The sequence below is a fragment of the Pan troglodytes genome, chromosome 23, assembly GCF_028858775.2.
Source record: "Pan troglodytes isolate AG18354 chromosome 23, NHGRI_mPanTro3-v2.0_pri, whole genome shotgun sequence".
NCBI classification, from domain to species: Eukaryota; Metazoa; Chordata; class Mammalia; order Primates; family Hominidae; genus Pan; species Pan troglodytes.
In genome coordinates this window covers 43224930-43242258 of record NC_086016.1, presented here as the reverse complement: position 1 = coordinate 43242258, position 17329 = coordinate 43224930, and the positions used below count along the sequence as shown (strand labels likewise).

Below are 17329 nucleotides of genomic sequence, written 5' to 3'. Positions count from 1 at the left end.
GAGACTCAGAAACTCTCACTGAAAGCGGGATAGTCTCGGGGGCCGTTGTACGTGGAGTCCCACCTCGGCAGAGCATGCGGCCCCGCAGCAGTCTGTGGGGCAGTCAGCCCTGCAGAAGGGCCCGGCCTCGGCCTCAGGCCACTACCTGGGAAGTGGCAGTCCTGAGTGGGGGCCCATTTTCCTGCCTGGCCACACCTCACCCAGCACCCTGCCTTTGGGCTGCAGCTCCCTTGGCTTCTGCGTTGCTCCTACACTATGGAAGCCACCTCCCTTGGGATCCTTTGCTCCACTGCCACATATGTGAGGACAGCCCAGCCAACCTTCCTTACCTCCTACCCTACACCATGTATGTGCTTGGGGAGCCCATGTCCCCCACAAACGGCCTCCAAGAAGTCCCTCCAAGGTTTCTTAGAGGGCAATATTTTCTCATCGGCAGTCGGCCACGTAGGTGACCAGGTGGCAGAGGATACTGCTGGCCCTGTCCCCTGTCTTCTGTGTGAGTTGATAGGGAGGGGGTGGGTGTGGGGCTGGCATTAAGTTCTGATGCCAGCTACAACGTGGATGAACTTTGAAAACATGTTAAATGAAATAAGCCAGACACAAAAGGACAAATATGATTCCATTTAGATGAGGCATCTAGAATAAGCAAATTCAGAGACAAGAAGGTAGAGGCTGCCAGGGCTAGGGGAAGGGTGGAATAGGGAGTGAGGCTGCAAACAGATTCTCTGGGATGATGAAGATGTTCTGGAAATGGAGAGTGGTGATGGTTGCATAACATTGTGAATGTACTTAATGCACTGAATTGTACACATAAAAATGGTTAAAATGATAGATTTTATGTATTAATATATTTTACCTCAGTTAATTTTTTAAAAATTAAGCAAAATTATAGAGCTTCACCCGGGTGTGGTGGCTCACGCCTGTAGTAATCCTAGCACTTTGGGAGGAGGAGGCGGGCAGATGACTTGAGCCCAGGAATTCAAGACTGGCCTGGCCAACATGGCAAAACCCTGTCTCTACTAAAAATACAAAAATGAGCCGGGTGTGGTGATGCATGCCTGTAGTCTCAGCTACTTGGGAACCTGAGGTGGGAGGATCACCTGAGCCCAAGAAGTCGATGCTGCAGCAAGCCATGATTGTGCCACTGCACTCCAGCATGACTGACAGCGAGACCCTGTCTCAAAATATAGAGAGCTTGTAGGAGATAGTGTAGGTGAGTATCTTCAAGGCCTTAGGAGTGAGGAAAAGATGAATAAATTAAGCTGTATTTAACCTCCTTTGCCATTATTGTGGTATGTTCACACAATGGAAACGATGTAGCAATGAGAACAGGTTTCTGTTTATCAAAATACTCATTAAGGAGTACAAAGGCAACTTACAGACAGGGAGAAAATAATTGCCTTAAACTCTCTCTGTATATATATATGGGTGGGGGGGATAACTTTAATTTTTTTCAAACACGGTCTCATGTTGCCCAGCTTCTATCTCGGCTCACTGCAGCCTCTACCCCCCGGGCTCAGGTGATCCTCCCAGAGAAACATAATCACAGTGTGACACTCTTATGCCCTCACTAGAATGGCTAAAATACAAAATATAGTACCAAGTTTGGTGAGGATTTGGGGCAACTGGAGTGGCTGGCAGATGTGTAAATTGGTACAACCTTTTTTTTTTTTTTTTGAGACAGGGTCTTGCCATGTCACCCAGGCTGGGGTGCAGTGGTGTGATCACAGCTCACTGCAGCCTCAACCTCCCAGGCTCACTTAGTCTTCGTGCCTCAGCCTCCCAAGTAGCTGAGACCATGTCACAAGCCACCACGTTCAGCTTTTTTTTGTAAAGACAGGGTCTCATTGTGTTGTCCAGGCTGGTCTTGAACTCTTGGGCTCAAGTGATCCTCCCGCCTCAGCTCACTTAACAGGCATGAACCACCATGCCCGGCTAACAGTGCTCTTTCTAATAAACGCATGCTGGAAACAACCCAAATGTCCATCACTAGAGGAATGGGTAAGCTACTTGTGGTACGGTGTGGTACCAAGAAGGTAGGAATGGTCTGCCCAAGAAGAAATGTTTTAGCATTGACATTGTTTAGACTTGTCAGCACATGATAATAAAAAGCAGAGACCAACTTTAAGTCAGTTCCCTTGTGTCTCACTTCTCCACTGACAGCACACCCGCTTACTGCCTGCATCGTGGGCAGACTGCCTCCCGCCCCTGCCCCATGCCACTGTTGTCATATATTTATAGAATGGAAGGCTGGAATGCTGTATTTAAAAAAAAAATTAAAATAGATGAAGCCGGGTGTGGGCTCACACCTGTAATCCTAGGACTTTGGGAGGTTGAGGCGGGTGGATCACTTGAGGTCAGGAGTTTGTGACCTGCCTGGCCAATATGGTGAGACCCGTCACTACTAAAAATACAAAAATTAGCTGGGTGTGGTGGCGGGTGCCTGTAATCCCAGCTACTCGGGAAGCTGAAGCAGAATTGCTTGAACCTGGGAGGCGGAGGTTGCAGTGAGCCGAGATCACGCCACTGTACTCCAGCCTGGGCAACAAGAGCTAGACTCCGTCTCAAAAAAAAAAAAAAAAAAAAAAAAAAGATGATTCTCACTAACATAATATTGAGTGGAAAACGCCAGACACAGCCAGGTGCAGTGGCTCATGCCTGTAATCCTAACGCTTTGGGAGGCCGAGGTGGGAGGATCACTTGTGCCCCAGAGTTCAAGACCAGCCTGGACAACATAGCAAGACCCCAAGTCTACAACAAATTTTAAAACTAGCTGGAGGTGGCGGTGCATATCTGGAGGTCCCAGCTGCTTGGGAGGCTGGTATGTCAAGGCCGCAGTGAGCCATGATCACACTTCACTCACACCTGGGCAACAGTGAGACCCTGTCTCAAAAAAAGGACGAAAGAGCACACTGAAGTTCCATTGATTGGAATTTGCCAAGCAAAAAAAGCACAAAGCAGATGTCTGTGTGGCATGGCACTATTTCTTTTTTTAAAGTGTTACTGCAGGGCTGGGTGTGGTGACTCATGCCTATAATCCCAGCACTTTGGGAGATCAAGGCGGGCAGATCACTTGAGGTCAGGAGTTCGGGACCGGCCTGGCCAACATGGCGAAACCCTGTCTCTACTAAAAATGCAAAAATTAACCAGATGTGGTGGTACACATCTGTCATCCCAGCTACTTGGGAAGCTGAGGCAGGAGAATCGCTTGAACCAGGGAGGTGGAGGTTGCAGTGAGCTCCAGCCTGGGCGATAAAGTGAGACTCTGTCTCAAAAAACAAAAAACTCCTGCAGTCTAGGAAAAGTACACACAGATGTTCATTGTTTTACATATGTAAATATATATACACACATATACATTTATATTTTTATTATATATAAAATATATACACACATAAGTGTATACACACACACACATATATATATGTATATATATATATATATATTTTTTTTTTGAGATAGTTTCACTCCGTTGCCCAGGCTAGAGTGCAGTGGCGCCATCTCGGCTCACACGTTCATGCCATTTGCCTGCCTCAGCCTCCCAAGTAGCTGGGACTACAGGCGCCTGCCACCACACCCGGCTAATTTTTTGTATTTTTAGTAGAGATGGGGTTTCACTGTGTTAGCCAGGATGGTCTTGATCTCGACCTCGTGATCCACCCACCTCCGCCTCCCAAAGTGCTGGGATTACAGGCGTGAGCCACCATGCCCGGCCCTTTTTTTTTTTTTTTTTCTTGAGACAGAGTCTGTGTTGCCCAGGCTGGTCTCAAACTCCTGGGCTCAAGTGATCATCCCACCTCAGCCGCCCAAAGTGCTGGGATTACAGGCATGAGCCACTGTGCCTGACCCCTGTTTCCAATTAAAGGAACAAACAATAGAAGATGCAATTCCATCAGAAACAGGAGTCTGAAAAATCAAGATACATAAACATTGGCCATGGTCTGGATGTATTATTTAAAAAACAAACACGAGCTTGGGAAGATGCGTATTTGGATATTCTTTGCAATATTGTTTGTAAATAGCAAAAAATTGGAGGTAGCCAATGTCCAAGATGAATGGCTAAGTCAATGTGATACATTTACACAATGGAATACTATACCACAGAATAATGAGATTCGGAAGAGTCAATTTGGATAACTCCCAGTAATCTGAGGTTAAGTGAAAAAAATGAGTGTCTAGAATCCTGTGTGTCCAGCATTAAACTATTTATGTGCATAAGCACAAACGGAAGGAAAGGGTCACCTGTTCTGAAGCACCCACTGTGTGCCAGGTGCGGGCCTGAACCCCCACTGTGACCTCAGAGCTACTTATTAATGGGATGTGTTTTTCAGAGACTAGGAAGCAGCCTCTGGGAGGGCAGCCCACATGGCAGGAGGGAGCCCAGGACTGCTGACTCCCGGGCCAGCTGCTGGTGCCCCCTCCCTGTCGGGCTGGCCCAAGGATTCAGGCCGGGGCCTCCATCCTCGGCTGGGGCAGGCAGGAGGCCCTGTAACTCCAGCCGCTGCTCCCGCCCGCCGCCCGCCCCTTCTTCACCTCAGCCTGGGGAAGCCTGGCTTGCCTGGTCTGCCGACAATGCCTCCCATTCAGCCCTGACCCAGCTGCCAGGCCTGCGGGCCGTGGAGGGGGGCTCCTGCCAGGCGGGGACAGCCTGTCCCTGCGCTGCGCCTCCAGGCTGGACCAGCAGTTCCAGGCGGCATGGAGGGGTGAGTCTTTGGGCCCGATGGTGCAAGGGGGGATTCAGATCAGCTCAGCGGCCTCAGGTAAGTCTCTGCCCCTCTCTGGGCCTCTCAGAGGCTGGCGGGCAGGGGCTCTGGGGACTTCCTGGGGTTCTCCAGGAAGGGGGTCTCCCAAGGTGGGCTCTGAGACATGTGGCAATGTGGCCACTGCCAGGAACTGGTCCTCTGGGGCTTGTCTGAGAGCCCAGCAGTGGTCCCTGCATTATGAATGCTTGTCACTTCAGCGATCTGTCCCCATGGGCCCCCTCCCTGGCCTGCCCTGAGGCACAGCCTTCACCACAGGCTCTGGAGAAGCCACCAACTCCAACGCAGGGGCTGGAGCCTGGGACCCAAAGGAGACTCCAAAACAGACGATAGTCCAGTGAGCAGCGAGGGGGAGGCTCCTGGGGGCCGGGGAACAGCCCAGCGATGGGGAAGAGGCCGTGCCTGACACAGGCTGAGAACAGAGGGGCCAGCTGGGCAGGGGAGGTGATCTATCATCCTAGCGCTTTGGGAGGCCAAGGTGGGACAATCACTTGAGGCCAGGAGTTCAAGACCAGCCCGGGCAACATAGCGAGACCCTGTCTCTACCAGAAGTAATTAAAAAATTAGCCAGGCGTGGTGGTGTGTGCCTGTAGTCCCAGCTACTCAAGAGGCTGAGGTGAGAGGATCACTTTAGCCCAGGAGGTGAAGGCTGCAGTGAGCCACAGTCATTCCACTGCACTCCAGACTCCAGCCTGGGCAACAGAGCAAGGCTTGTCTCTATTTAAACAAACAAACAAAAAAAGACTCAAGGACCCGGACTGGATGCCTCCCTCCTTTCTGGTGGGTACCATTATGCTCCTGCCACCTGGGAGCTGGCATCATATCAGTCTGAGGACAGGCTGCTTCTGAGCCTACCCTGGACCAGAGCCTCACCACAGCCTGAGAACATGCTCTGAACTGGAGTCATTCTCACAGTCAGCAAGTCCTCACTGAGCCATTGGGCAGAGGCAAAGGGACCTGGTTAGGTCACTTTTCTGAGCCTCGGTTTCCTCCCATGTAAAACAGGACTAATCATAGGACCTCCACTGCGGGGGGGGTGGGGGGCAGGGAGGCTCAGGGTGATTGGCACTTTCCTGGGCCCAAAGGAGGAGGCTCTGAGGGGTTTTCGGGGCAGGAGCTGCACCATGGCTGGGACTAAGTGAGGGACAGCATGTGGCCTCGGCCCTTGTGCACAACAGACTCTCCCTCCCCATCCCAGGCCCCGGAGCTCCACCCATGTCCCCTTGGTGCTGCCGCTTCTTGTACTTCTGCTGCTGGCCCCGGCTAGGCAGGCCACCGCCCAGCGCTGCCCACAGGCCTGCATCTGTGACAACTCCAGGCGACACGTTGCCTGCCGGCACCAGAACCTCACTGAGGTGCCAGACGCCATCCCTGAGGTCAGCAGGGCAGGAGCACGGGCACAGAGTGGCAGTGGGGCAAGGTGGGGACCCAGAGGGAGGAGCCTGGGCTGGGCACCAGTTGATCTGCCACCGCCTGCCCGGGAGACCTTGGCAAATTACTTCTCTTTGAGCCTCAGTTTACACATCTGTAAAATGGGAATAATAAAAACCAGTAACAGGGAGATGATCTATTTAAAATCCTTACTGTGTGAATGGAATAAGTAGGTGACCCATAGATCGATACTGAATTCACTGCAGACCCTGTGGTGGAGAGGCGGGCTGTGGCAGGGTGAGGTGTGGTCTCTGCTCTGCAGAGTCATCAGCTAGTGGAGGAGAGAGAGCGAGGAGGCAGGGACAGCACAGTGTGAAAAATGCCACAGTGGGTGATGCCCAGGGCACTGGAGAGGAAGGCTTCCTGGAGGAGGTGTCAGGGGTCGGATGAAGAGAAATATGGGAAAGGTGATAGGAGAAAAGAGTGTTCCGGGGAAGAAGCAGCACTTGCAAAGGCGGGGTCCCTGCCTGGCTCAGCCCCACTTTCTCCTCGCTGTCCCCAGCTGACCCAGCGGCTGGACCTGCAGGGCAATTTGCTGAAGGTGATCCCCGCAGCCGCCTTCCAGGGCGTGCCTCACCTCACACACCTGGACCTGCGCCACTGCCAGGTGGAGCTGGTGGCCGAGGGCGCCTTCCGTGGCCTGGGCCGCCTGCTCCTGCTCAACCTGGCCTCCAACCACCTGCGTGAGCTGCCCCAGGAGGCGCTGGACGGGCTGGGCTCGTTGCGGCGGCTGGAGCTGGAGGGGAACGCACTGGAGGAGCTGCGGCCGGGGACGTTCGGGGCACTGGGTGCGCTGGCCACGCTAAACCTGGCCCACAACGTCCTGGTTTACCTGCCCGCCATGGCCTTCCAGGGGCTACTGCGCGTCCGCTGGCTGCGGCTGTCGCACAACGCGCTCAGCGTGCTGGCCCCCGAGGCTCTGGCTGGCCTGCCCGCCCTGAGACGGCTCAGCCTACACCACAACGAGCTCCAGGCTCTGCCCGGGCCTGTCTTGTCCCAGGCCCGCGGCCTGGCCCGTCTGGAGCTGGGCCACAACCCGCTCACCTACGCGGGCGAGGAGGACGGGCTGGCGCTGCCCGGCCTGCGGGAGCTGCTGCTGGACGGCGGGGCCCTGCAGGCCCTGGGTCCCAGGGCCTTCGCACACTGTCCGCGCCTGCACACCCTCGACCTCCGCGGGAACCAGCTAGACACCCTGCCCCCGCTGCAGGGCCCGGGCCAGCTGCGCCGTCTGCGGCTGCAGGGGAATCCGCTGTGGTGCGGCTGCCAGGCGCGGCCCCTACTCGAGTGGCTGGCGCGGGCGCGCGTGCGCTCGGACGGCGCGTGCCAGGGGCCGCGGCGCCTGCGGGGCGAGGCTCTGGACGCCCTGCGGCCCTGGGACCTGCGCTGCCCTGGGGACGCGGCGCAGGAAGAGGAAGAGCTGGAAGAGCGGGCTGTGGCCGGGCCCCGCGCCCCTCCGCGCGGCCCTCCGCGCGGCCCCGGGGAGGAGCGGGCAGTCGCGCCTTGCCCTCGCGCCTGCGTGTGCGTCCCCGAGTCCCGGCACAGCAGCTGCGAGGGCTGCGGCCTGCAGGCGGTGCCCCGCGGCTTCCCCAACGACACCCAGCTCCTGGACCTGAGGCGGAACCACTTCCCCTCGGTGCCCCGAGCGGCCTTCCCCGGCCTGGGCCACCTGGTGTCGCTGCACCTGCAGCACTGCGGCATCGCGGAGCTGGAAGCGGGCGCCCTGGCCGGGCTGGGCCGCCTGATCTACCTGTACCTCTCCGACAACCAGCTCGCAGGCCTCAGCGCTGCTGCCCTTGAAGGGGCTCCCCGCCTCGGCTACCTGTACCTAGAGCGCAACCGTTTCCTGCAGGTGCCAGGGGCTGCCCTGCGCGCCCTGCCCAGCCTCTTCTCCCTGCACCTGCAGGACAACGCTGTGGACCGCCTGGCACCTGGGGACCTGGGGGGAACACGGGCCTTGCGCTGGGTCTACCTGAGTGGAAACCGCATCACCGAAGTGTCCCTTGGGGCGCTGGGCCCAGCTCGGGAGCTGGAGAAGCTGCACCTGGACAGGAATCAGCTGCGAGAGGTGCCCACTGGGGCCTTGGAGGGGCTGCCTGCCCTCCTGGAGCTGCAGCTCTCGGGCAACCCACTCAGGGCCTTGCGTGACGGAGCCTTCCAGCCTGTGGGCAGGTCGCTGCAGCACCTCTTCCTGAACAGCAGTGGCCTGGAGCAGGTGGGCACTGGGCATCTGGCGGGGTTGGTGCAGGAGGCGGCACAAGGCCACAGGCAGCGTGCATTCACTCAACAAGCATTTGCCAGCCCCTTGGTGCCAGGTCTCAGCCTGGGCACGGGGACCCTGAGATAAACCAGGACTGCCCCTACCGGTGTGACAGTCCAGGCAGAACCCAGGCCACACACGGTGCCTGCACAGGACGGTATTGCTGGAGCATAGAGGAGGGAGGAATTTGGGACCATGCAGTCATCTACTGTTTGTACATATTGAGAGCCCCCAAGAGGTTTTGCCATTATTGGGTGGTGGGGTGGACCATGAACTGGGCATCTGGGTGACTTGGACAGAGCAAGTGTTTTGACATCAGACCAGCCTGAGCTTTGACCCAGCGCTGCACTTCCTGGCTGGACCATCTTGGGCTCTCCAGCTTCTCTTCTGCTGAGGGAAGATGGGGCTCCCTTCCAGACTTGGGGGTGGGACAGCTCTGCCAGGAGCTCACATGGGGCCTGGCAACTCCTTGCAGATTTGTCCTGGGGCCTTTTCAGGCCTGGGGCCCGGGCTCCAGAGCCTGCACCTGCAGAAGAACCAGCTTCGGGCCCTGCCTGCCCTGCCCAGTCTCAGCCAGCTGGAGCTCATCGACCTCAGCAGCAATCCCTTCCACTGTGACTGCCAGCTGCTTCCGCTGCACAGGTGGGCACCCCCACCTAGACCTCCAGCCAAAGACCACCCAGCCACTCTCAGTCAAGCCCCTGTCATCTCCCCAGGCACACCATGTCCATGCCCATCCGAGCAGCTTGTGGGGAGGGGCGGGTCCTGTGAGAGCCAGGCATGTATAAGCCCTTTCCAGGGTCAGTTACCCTTCCTGGGGATGTTGAGGGTGAACTTCTCTGAGCCTTGATTTCATCATCCATAAAGTGGGCATGGTATCTGCTCTGCCTAGCGGGCTGGGACCTAATAGGTAGGCGAGACCACTTTACATAATTACATAAGAAAGTCACAAGAGGTCGGGGATGGTGGCTCGCGCCTCCCAGCACTTTGGGAGGCCAATGCAGGCTGATCACCTGAGGTCAGGAGTTTGAGAGTAGCCTGGCCAACATGGTGAAACTCTGCCTCTACTAAAAATACAAAAATTAGCTGGGCATGGTAGTGGGTGCCTGTAATCCCAGCTACTTGGGAGGCTGAGGCAGGAGAATTGCTTGAACCTGGGAGGCAGAGGTTGCTGTGAGCTGAGATCGCGCCACTTCACTCCAGCCTGGGCGACAGAGTGAGACTCCATCTCAAAAAAAAAATAAAAAGTCTCAAGAAGCCTGGAGTCCTGCAGACCTGGGCTCCAGTCCTGGCTCTGGTATTTTACCAACTAACTCTGCAAGCCGCATAACCTTTCCTGCCCATCTGTAAAAAGGGGGGATGTAGTATCTAACCTCATGATGGTTGTTGTAAGAATGAAATTAGCATAGATAAGTTGATTTGAACAGTGTCTGCTACGTTGTAAGCCCTCTAACTGTTTATTATTACTATTATTATCCCCTTTTTACAAAGAAGGGATCAGAGGCTTGAAGTGGCTTGTAGGTCACATAATTGGTGAGCCGCCAAGATTCTCAGCAGAGCCTGCTGTCACCTATAGGCTCCACCGCTCCCAAATTCCTGGTGGCCTCCTTTACCTCCTCAGGAAAGCTGGCAAATGCTTGTTGAGCGAATGCATGCTGCCTGTGGCCTTGTGCTGCCTTCTGCACCAACCCTGCCCCACACCCAGTGCCCACCTGCTCCAGGCCACTGGAGCAGAATCAGCACAGCTAGCTCCCCAGCTCTCTCTTCTCTTCAGGTGGCTTACTGGGCTGAACCTGCGGGTGGGGGCCACCTGCGCCACCCCTCCCAATGCCCGTGGCCAGAGGGTGAAGGCTGCAGCTGCTGTCTTTGAAGCCTGCCCGGGCTGGGCTGCCAGAAAGGCCAAGCGGACACCAGCCTCCAGGCCCAGTGCCAGGAGAACCCCCATCAAAGGAAGACAGTGTGGAGCAGATAAGGTTGGCCATGGGGCAGGAGGGGTGAGGCCTTGGTGGGTGGTGGGCCAGGTTCCAAAGTCCCCAGGAAGCAGGAGCCTGACTTGGCTTGGTCCTGATTCATGTGGTTCCAGAGCTGGGCAATGACCCAGTTGCGTCAGTTCAATAATGTCCATCCGAGGCTGGGCGCGGTGGCTCACGCCTGTAATCCCAGCACTTCAGGAGGCCGAGGTGGGCGGATCACGAGGTCAAGAGGTCAAGACCATCCTGGCCAACATGGTGAAACCCCATCTCTACTAAAAAATACAAAAACTATGGCTGGGTGCGTTGGCTCACGCCTGTAATCCCAGCACTTTGGGAGGCCGAGGCGTGCAGATCACGAGGTCAGGAGATCGAGACCATCCTGGCTAACACGGTGAAACGCTGTCTCTACTAAAAATACAAAAAAATTATCCGGCCGTGGTGGTGGGCGCTTGTAGTCCCAGCTACTTGGGAGGCTGAGGCAGGAGAATGGCGTGAGCCCAGGAGGTGGACCTTGCAGTGAGCGGAGATCTCACCACTGCACTCCAGCCTGGGCGACAGAGCAAGACTCAAAAACACTCTGTCTCAAAAAAAAAAAAAATTAGCTGGGCGTGGTGGCGGGCGCCTGTAATCCCAGCTACTTCGGAGGCTGAGGTGGGAGAATCGCTTGAACCCGGGAGGCAGAGGTTGCAGTGAGCAGAGATCACGCCACTGCACTCCAGCCTGGCGACAGAGTGAGACTCCGTCTCAATAATAATAATAATAATAATGTCCATCCTCCCGTTCTTCCCTCCTCCCTGCCCCCACCTCTGGGCTAGACCCAGGGTGGGTTTGCAAGGAGTGACCATTTGCTCCTGCTGTGGGACAGTGGCCTTTCCTATAAGCCACAGTGTGCTGGTCCAGATGTATCCCTAAAATTGGTCCTGCTGTTTCTATATTTGCTGGATCACTGTTGACTCAACCATGTCCCAGCCTGACCTAAGGGGTCTCCCTCATCCCAGGATCCCAGGGATGGGGAGAGTGGAAGTGCAGGTGCATCATTGGCTCTGCCTCCCACCACCTACTAGCCATAGGTTGGACCCCACTTGAGAGTACATTCACCATCCTGACATATCTAGTCCCAGCTTGACCCCTCAGTTGTAGCAAACTCACAGCATATCAGAGAAGGGTGCACAAGATACAGGCACCCCCGTATGTAGGAACCACTGCCTGTAAGGCCATGGAGGTGTCCAAAAGGGAGAGGCAGTTCTTCCAGGGAAAGTGAGAATAGAGTGGGGCCTGGGAAGGTGGGGAGAGGGCTCTATCTCCCCTGGACCTGCATTTTGAACATCTGGGATTCCTGGGGCCATTAGTTGGTGTTTGTATTCATCCCCTAGGACTGCCACAACAAAATGCTAGGAGCTGGGTGGCTTAGAACAGCAGAGCTTCTGTAGGCTAGGGGTCAGCCGTTGAGGTGTTGGCAGGGGCGTGCTCTCTGGGACCAGTAGTGCTCTCTGGAACAGGTAGTGGAAGGGTCCCCCTTGCCTCTTCCAGCTTCTGGTGGCCCCAGGTGCTCCCTGATCTGTGGCAGCATAATCTCCATCTCTGTCCCCACCTTCACATGATGTTGTGTATCATCATCTTCCCTCTATAATCTGTCTCTGCCCAAATTACGCCCCCCCCTTTTTTTTTCTGAGACGGAGTTTTGCTCTTGTTGCCCAGGCTGGAGTGCAATGGCACAGTCTCGGCTCACTGCACCCTCTGCCTCCTGGGTTCAAGCGACTCTCCTGCCTCAGCCTCCCAAGTAGCTGAGATTACAGGTGTGTGCCACCACGCATGGCTAACTTTTGTATTTTTAGTAGAGAAGGGGTTTTACCATGTTGGTCAGGCTGGTCTCGAACTCCTGACCTCAGGTGATCCACCTGCCTCAGCCTCCCAAAGTGCTGGGATTACAGGTGTGAGCCACTGCGCCCAGCCAAATTTCCCCTTTTTATAAATATAATAGCCTATTAGATTAGGGCCCAACCTAAGGATGTCATTTTAACTTCATTACTTCTATAAGGAATCTATTTCCAAGTAAGGTCATACTCTGAGGTACTGGGGTTAGGGATCCAGCCTTTTGGGATGGGCACAAGTCAGTCTATAAAGTGTTCCTAATTTCTGGCTGGGAGCCGGGAAGGAACTCCTGAAAAGACCCCAAGCTGAAGGTAAGCAAGTTCTGCCTTAGAAGCCAGACCCGGAACTATCGTTGATGAGAGCAATACTAATCTCAGTTGGCAGTCACGTGCGCGACTGGGAAATGGCAGCAGTGCTTTCTCCCTGCGTCAGCCCCGGGAGGCTCATGTAGAAGCGGAGCTGGGTTCAGGAGTGGAAGCTCTGATGAGTCCACTTCCAGGTCAGGGCTTTAGTTAAAAGGGAAAGACACCCCAGGTCCCCACCCCTACACACAGTATGGTGGCTTTGGAGTCAGGACGTCTCAGGCCATTTGACCTAGCCATCACTTCTGACATGCAGATACTCCTTTCAGTATTGTGGGTTATTTTGATGAAAGTAGCAGTTTCCTCCCCGGAATACAAAGGAATTCAAGGCAGAGGGCTCTTATCTTGAGGTTCAGGCACTGGCATTGTTCCCGGCTGGAGATGCTCGCCTGCTGAAGGCACGAGGATGGACGTCTGCCAGTCTCCCTTGATGCCCGTGTCTAGTTTGGTGTCTGGCACCCAGAAGATGCTCGGGAAGGCTGAATGACTGACTCACTACTAGGTCATCTGGCAGACAAACCTGGGTTCAACCCCACTGCCGTCCTTTACAGGTGTAAATTTTTTTTTTTTTTGAGACAGAGTCTCGCTCTGTTGCCCAGGCTGGAGTGCAGTGGTGCAATCTCGGCTCACTGCCACCTCCGCCCCCCAGGTTCAAGTGATTCTCCTGCCTCAGCCTCCCGAGTAGCTGGGATTACAGGTGACTGCCACCACGCTCGGCTAATTTTTTGTGTTTTTAGTAGAGACAGGGTTTCATCGTGTTAGCCAGGATGGTCTCGATCTCCTGACCTTGTGATCCGCCCGCCGTGGCCTCCCAAAGTGCTGGGATTACAGGCGTGAGCCACCGCGCCCGGCAACAGGTGTAAATTGAAGCAGCCAAATGACTAAACTGTACTGAGGCTTCTTTTTTCCCATCAGTACTGCACAGGGTTACTGTGAAGGTGAAATGAGCCATTTAGATACCTATTTAACCTGGCACCTGGGTAGGGGCTCTTGATACTATGGAGTTCCCTTGCATCCCTTTCCCTGCAGCAGAGGGGCTAGACTGGGTGGCCATAAAGGACAAGGGAGGCAGGGCAGGTTCCTGAAGGGTCTGGATTTGGTCTCACCTGTACCAGGAGCCCCTGTGGGTCCTCAGGCAGAAGCAGGGATGAGGGGTTTGCAAATGCCTCCCTGCCAGCAGCCCCACTGCTCAGACTCCAAGAACTTGAGTTCCCTCCAAGGGCAAACTGAGGCACAAGGTTACTGCATGGATTGAGCAAAAATTCCCAAGAGATCAATACTTCTATCTCCAACAAATCAAGTTGACCTGTAGGCACCAGCAACACGTGGTCATGCGCACATTCCCATTTCACACACACACAAGCCACCTTTATGCCAGCCTAAGCCAGGTGCTACGCACAGGCAGACATAGGCTCCATCTCTGGGGAACTCACAGTCTTTCGGGAGAATGGCACAACCGTAAAGAATGACAGCATGTGGCTAAGACAGGGAACTTGAGCTGATGACAGGTGACATTTCTTTACGGCCTTGCACACTCGTGTCTTGACTCACGTGGCCTTCATAATCGATACCACGAGGTGGGGGGGTGGGGTCAGAACACAATCTGCAAGGAATAGAGATCTAACAAACGGGACTCAAGCAAGTAGGGGATTTAATTTCTCATACACAAAGTCTGGGGAGCCCAGTGAGGTTGCAATGGCAGCTAGATGTGTCCTCCAGCTCTGTCATCCTTGTCTTGAGGGTTCTGTGTTCACGGCCCCTCCAGGCATGGTTTCTTCATTTAGGTAGGAACAAAAGGCCAAAAGAACATACAAGCCCAGCTCTCCCTCCAGAGGCTCCAGTCGGAACTGGACCCTTTAACTACAAAGGAATCTTGGATGAATTATTTTTAGCGGGGCTTCAGGAGCAGGTAGCAGAGCCAAAGTGCACACTCAGGCCATCTTCCTCCCAATGTCCTCCCCGGGGGCATTTCCTTTAGGAAATGGGAGTCAGTCCTCACAAACACAGAAAGCAGCTCAAGGCCACCACACAGTTCGCCAAAATCCACATCCTGGTCACTGCTTCTTAGCTGCCGAGACAAGCTGGGTCCCCAACATCCCTGGGGAGCTAGGAGGAGCAGAGGACCAACACATGAGGCTGAGAGGCATTCTGCTTGGTGAATTTTTGAGGCAGAGGCTGCCCCCACCACACAACTCACTGTCAGGGGACCTTATCCTGCTCAGAGAGCTGCTCTAGAACTTAATTTACATGACTCGTTCAGGCAGACAGAGTTCACTGTCTTGTGTTCCACAGTGTGACAGTGGTGGCCCCATCCCTGGCAACTGAGGGCCGTGGCGGGTCGGGGGGAGGCCATCTTAAGGAAGAGCAGGCAGCTAGCGTTCCAGCTTTGGGAACTCTGGCTGGAGAAGGTGGTTCACAGACGAGTTCCAGGGCCTCTGGCGGCCCGTCATATAGGCCTTTCCACAGGGGAGGGCAGAAGCAACAGGCGGGTCCCAGGAGACCCCAGCAGGTCCTCCACCGTCCAGCCTTCACAGCACCGGGCAGAATTTACACAGAGAGGATCAGTCTCCAAGCCAAAGTCAGGTGGAGGCATGGTGGTGGTGGTAGAGAAACCCTGGGCTGGCTTCCAGCTAGAAGCCAGGCTGGAGGCAGGAAGGCTCAGTCGTCTGTTTCCTGCTTGATGTTCTCGACGGAGACAGGCAGCTCTGGACTTGAAGCCTTGTCGGGCGAGGCCACGTCTAGATGCTCTTCCTTCACACGCACAGCAATGACTGAAGAGGGAGGGGAGGCGGGTGGGTGGGCGAGTAAATAACTCTGGGAGGGGTGGGGGCGGAGGAGCTGGGAAAGGGACCTGGCTCCCTACAGATGGGGGCCTAGGATGCACCTTCACCCTCCAGCTTCCCTTCTGGGAGGGCAGTGGCAGCAGCAAAGGGCCAAGGCCCCAAGCCAGGCAGGCTATGCCAACGACACTGCCATGTGCCAATCTGTCACCACCCTGCCAAGCACTAGAGGTAGGGGTAGAGATGGAGGAGGAGGAGGGGCCGGGGCCGGGCTAGAGGGGGACTCAGCTCCATTCACAGTTGGGGGCGTGTCTGGGAAACAACCTGGGTCCAGTGGTACAGGACTGCTTGGTGCCCAGAAAATGCCGAAGAAACCTGACTCTACTCTTCTGTGCCCAGGTGGGGAAGGAGAAGGGTCGTCTCTGAGCACGGAGCAGGCTGGTCCTGCCTTGACCCAGCCCGGTGGCTCTTACTCTCGCCAGGAACAGGCTCCGACGAGATCTTCCTGGCACCCTGAGGGTCGTCCTCCAGCAGGGGCTTCTTGGACCCCTGTCTGAGGGGTCGTGTCTTGGTGGGCGGGATTCTTTTCCCTTTGAATAAAAATGGATTCAAACCCAGCATTAGGGTTGTATTTAGGTAAGGCTTTATGGGATAGGTCTCACCCAGTGGTCAGGGAGCGTGGCAGAGGGAAAAGTGCCAGTCTGGGGACAGAAAGCCTGGACTCCGACTCTGACAACACATCTTATTGGCTGTGTGCCCTGAGCTCAGATTCTCTCCAGTGGGAAGTAATACCACCACCTCCCTCAAACCAAGCCCCAGGCAGTCGTGGCTGTAACTGCTTTTTAAAATCTTTTTTTAAATAAAAAGATTTTTTGAAGAGGGTCTCACTCTGTCACCCAGGTTTGAGTACAGTGGGGTGATCACAGTTCACTGCAGCCTTGACCTCCCAGGCTCAGGTGATCCTCCTACCTTAGCCTCCTGAGTAGCTGGGACTACAGGCCTGTGCCACCATACCCAGCTAATTAAAAAATTTTTTTAAATTAGGGGTCTCGCTATGTTGCCCAGGCTGGTCTCAAACTCTTGGGCTCAAGAGATCCTCCCACCTCAGCCTCTCAAAGTGCTGGGATCACAGGTGTGAACCATCACACTCGGCCCCCGTTTTTGATTGTTGATTTCTTCCCACAACATGCACCATTCCCGGTCCTACCGTTTGAATGGTACAGAGCCTCTGCCTGCTGGATAAATGCCACACCCTCACTCAATTTTTTTTTTTTTGTGTGCAATGGAGTTTCCCTCTTTCGCCCAGGCTGGAGTGAAGTGGAGCGATCTGGGCTCACTGCCACCTCCGGCCCCCAGGTTCAAGTGATTCTCCTGCCTCAGCCTCCCAAGTAGCTGGGATTACAGGCGCCTGCCACCACACCTGGCTAATTTTTGTATTTTTAGTAGAGACAGGGTTTCGCCATGTTGGTCAGGCTGGTCTTGGAACTTCTGACCTCATGATCCGCCCACCTCGGCCTCCCAAAGTGATGGGATTACAGGCGTGAGCCACCGCGCCTGGCCGCCTCACTCAATCTCAACCCTGCCCAAGGGACCTTGTTTCTGTTTCAGAACATCCTCTTCCCCACATGGTACCACACTGTGGAGCCCACCTCGCTGTCATAGGCCTGCGACTCTGAAGGATGGCTTTGCCCGCTCCCGCTCTGCCCCTCAAGTGGAACCCAAGCTGGGCTCAGAATCTGTAGAGTGAGGCCCCACCAAGGGAAACGACACCCACGGCCCGAGAGCCAGGTGGAGTCCTGCCACTCAGCTGCCTGCCTTTGCTCCCACCCTCTCCCACCCTCAAAGAGGTCTCGAGGTAAGAATGACAGCCTTGGAGAGACAGCTTCTATTTCTT

General features: G+C 55.2%; 2 protein-coding genes across 10 annotated transcripts in view; one reads left to right on the top strand and one right to left on the bottom strand.

The window, feature by feature from the left end:
• Positions 1–4337: 4337 nt before the first annotated feature.
• Positions 4338–17290, top strand: CHADL (chondroadherin like). 3 transcript variants are annotated; one of them, XM_016939255.4, is made up of 6 exons: positions 4338–4703; positions 5959–6136; positions 6694–8403; positions 8924–9090; positions 10223–10421; positions 15835–16048. In XM_016939255.4, the coding sequence occupies exons 1-6, from the start codon at positions 4696–4698 to the stop codon at positions 15859–15861; spliced, it is 2289 nt and encodes a 762-aa protein (XP_016794744.1). In that variant the 5' UTR covers positions 4338–4695; the 3' UTR covers positions 15862–16048. The 3 variants fall into 3 exon arrangements, with proteins under 3 accessions (XP_016794744.1, XP_016794743.1, XP_063663988.1); XM_016939254.4 differs by lacking the exon at positions 15835–16048 and adding an exon at positions 17044–17290 and having other exon boundaries at positions 4366–4703; XM_063807918.1 differs by lacking the exon at positions 15835–16048 and having other exon boundaries at positions 4366–4703; positions 10223–10639.
• L3MBTL2 (L3MBTL histone methyl-lysine binding protein 2) overlaps positions 14290–17329 on the bottom strand; it is a 29747-nt gene continuing 26707 nt past the window's right edge. For 6 of the 7 annotated variants that reach the window (XM_054675539.2, XM_054675540.2, XM_054675541.2 and 3 more), the window contains 2 exons: positions 15909–16025; positions 14290–15426 (listed from right to left, as the gene is read on the bottom strand). In XM_054675539.2, coding sequence (XP_054531514.1) covers positions 15314–15426; positions 15909–16025 — 230 coding nt within the window. In that variant the 3' untranslated portion in view covers positions 14290–15313. Of the gene's footprint in view, positions 15427–15759; positions 16026–17329 lie in introns of all 7 variants that reach the window. The other variant, XR_008541697.2, reaches the window with a different exon arrangement.

Excerpts from the sequence above, each read along its gene's own strand:
- CHADL (XM_063807918.1), top strand. Across the intron at positions 8,404-8,923 it reads ACAGCAGTGGCCTGGAGCAG|ATTTGTCCTGGGGCCTTTTC; the intron begins GTGGGCACTGGG and ends AACTCCTTGCAG. Across the intron at positions 9,091-10,222 it reads CAGCTGCTTCCGCTGCACAG|GTGGCTTACTGGGCTGAACC; the intron begins GTGGGCACCCCC and ends TCTTCTCTTCAG.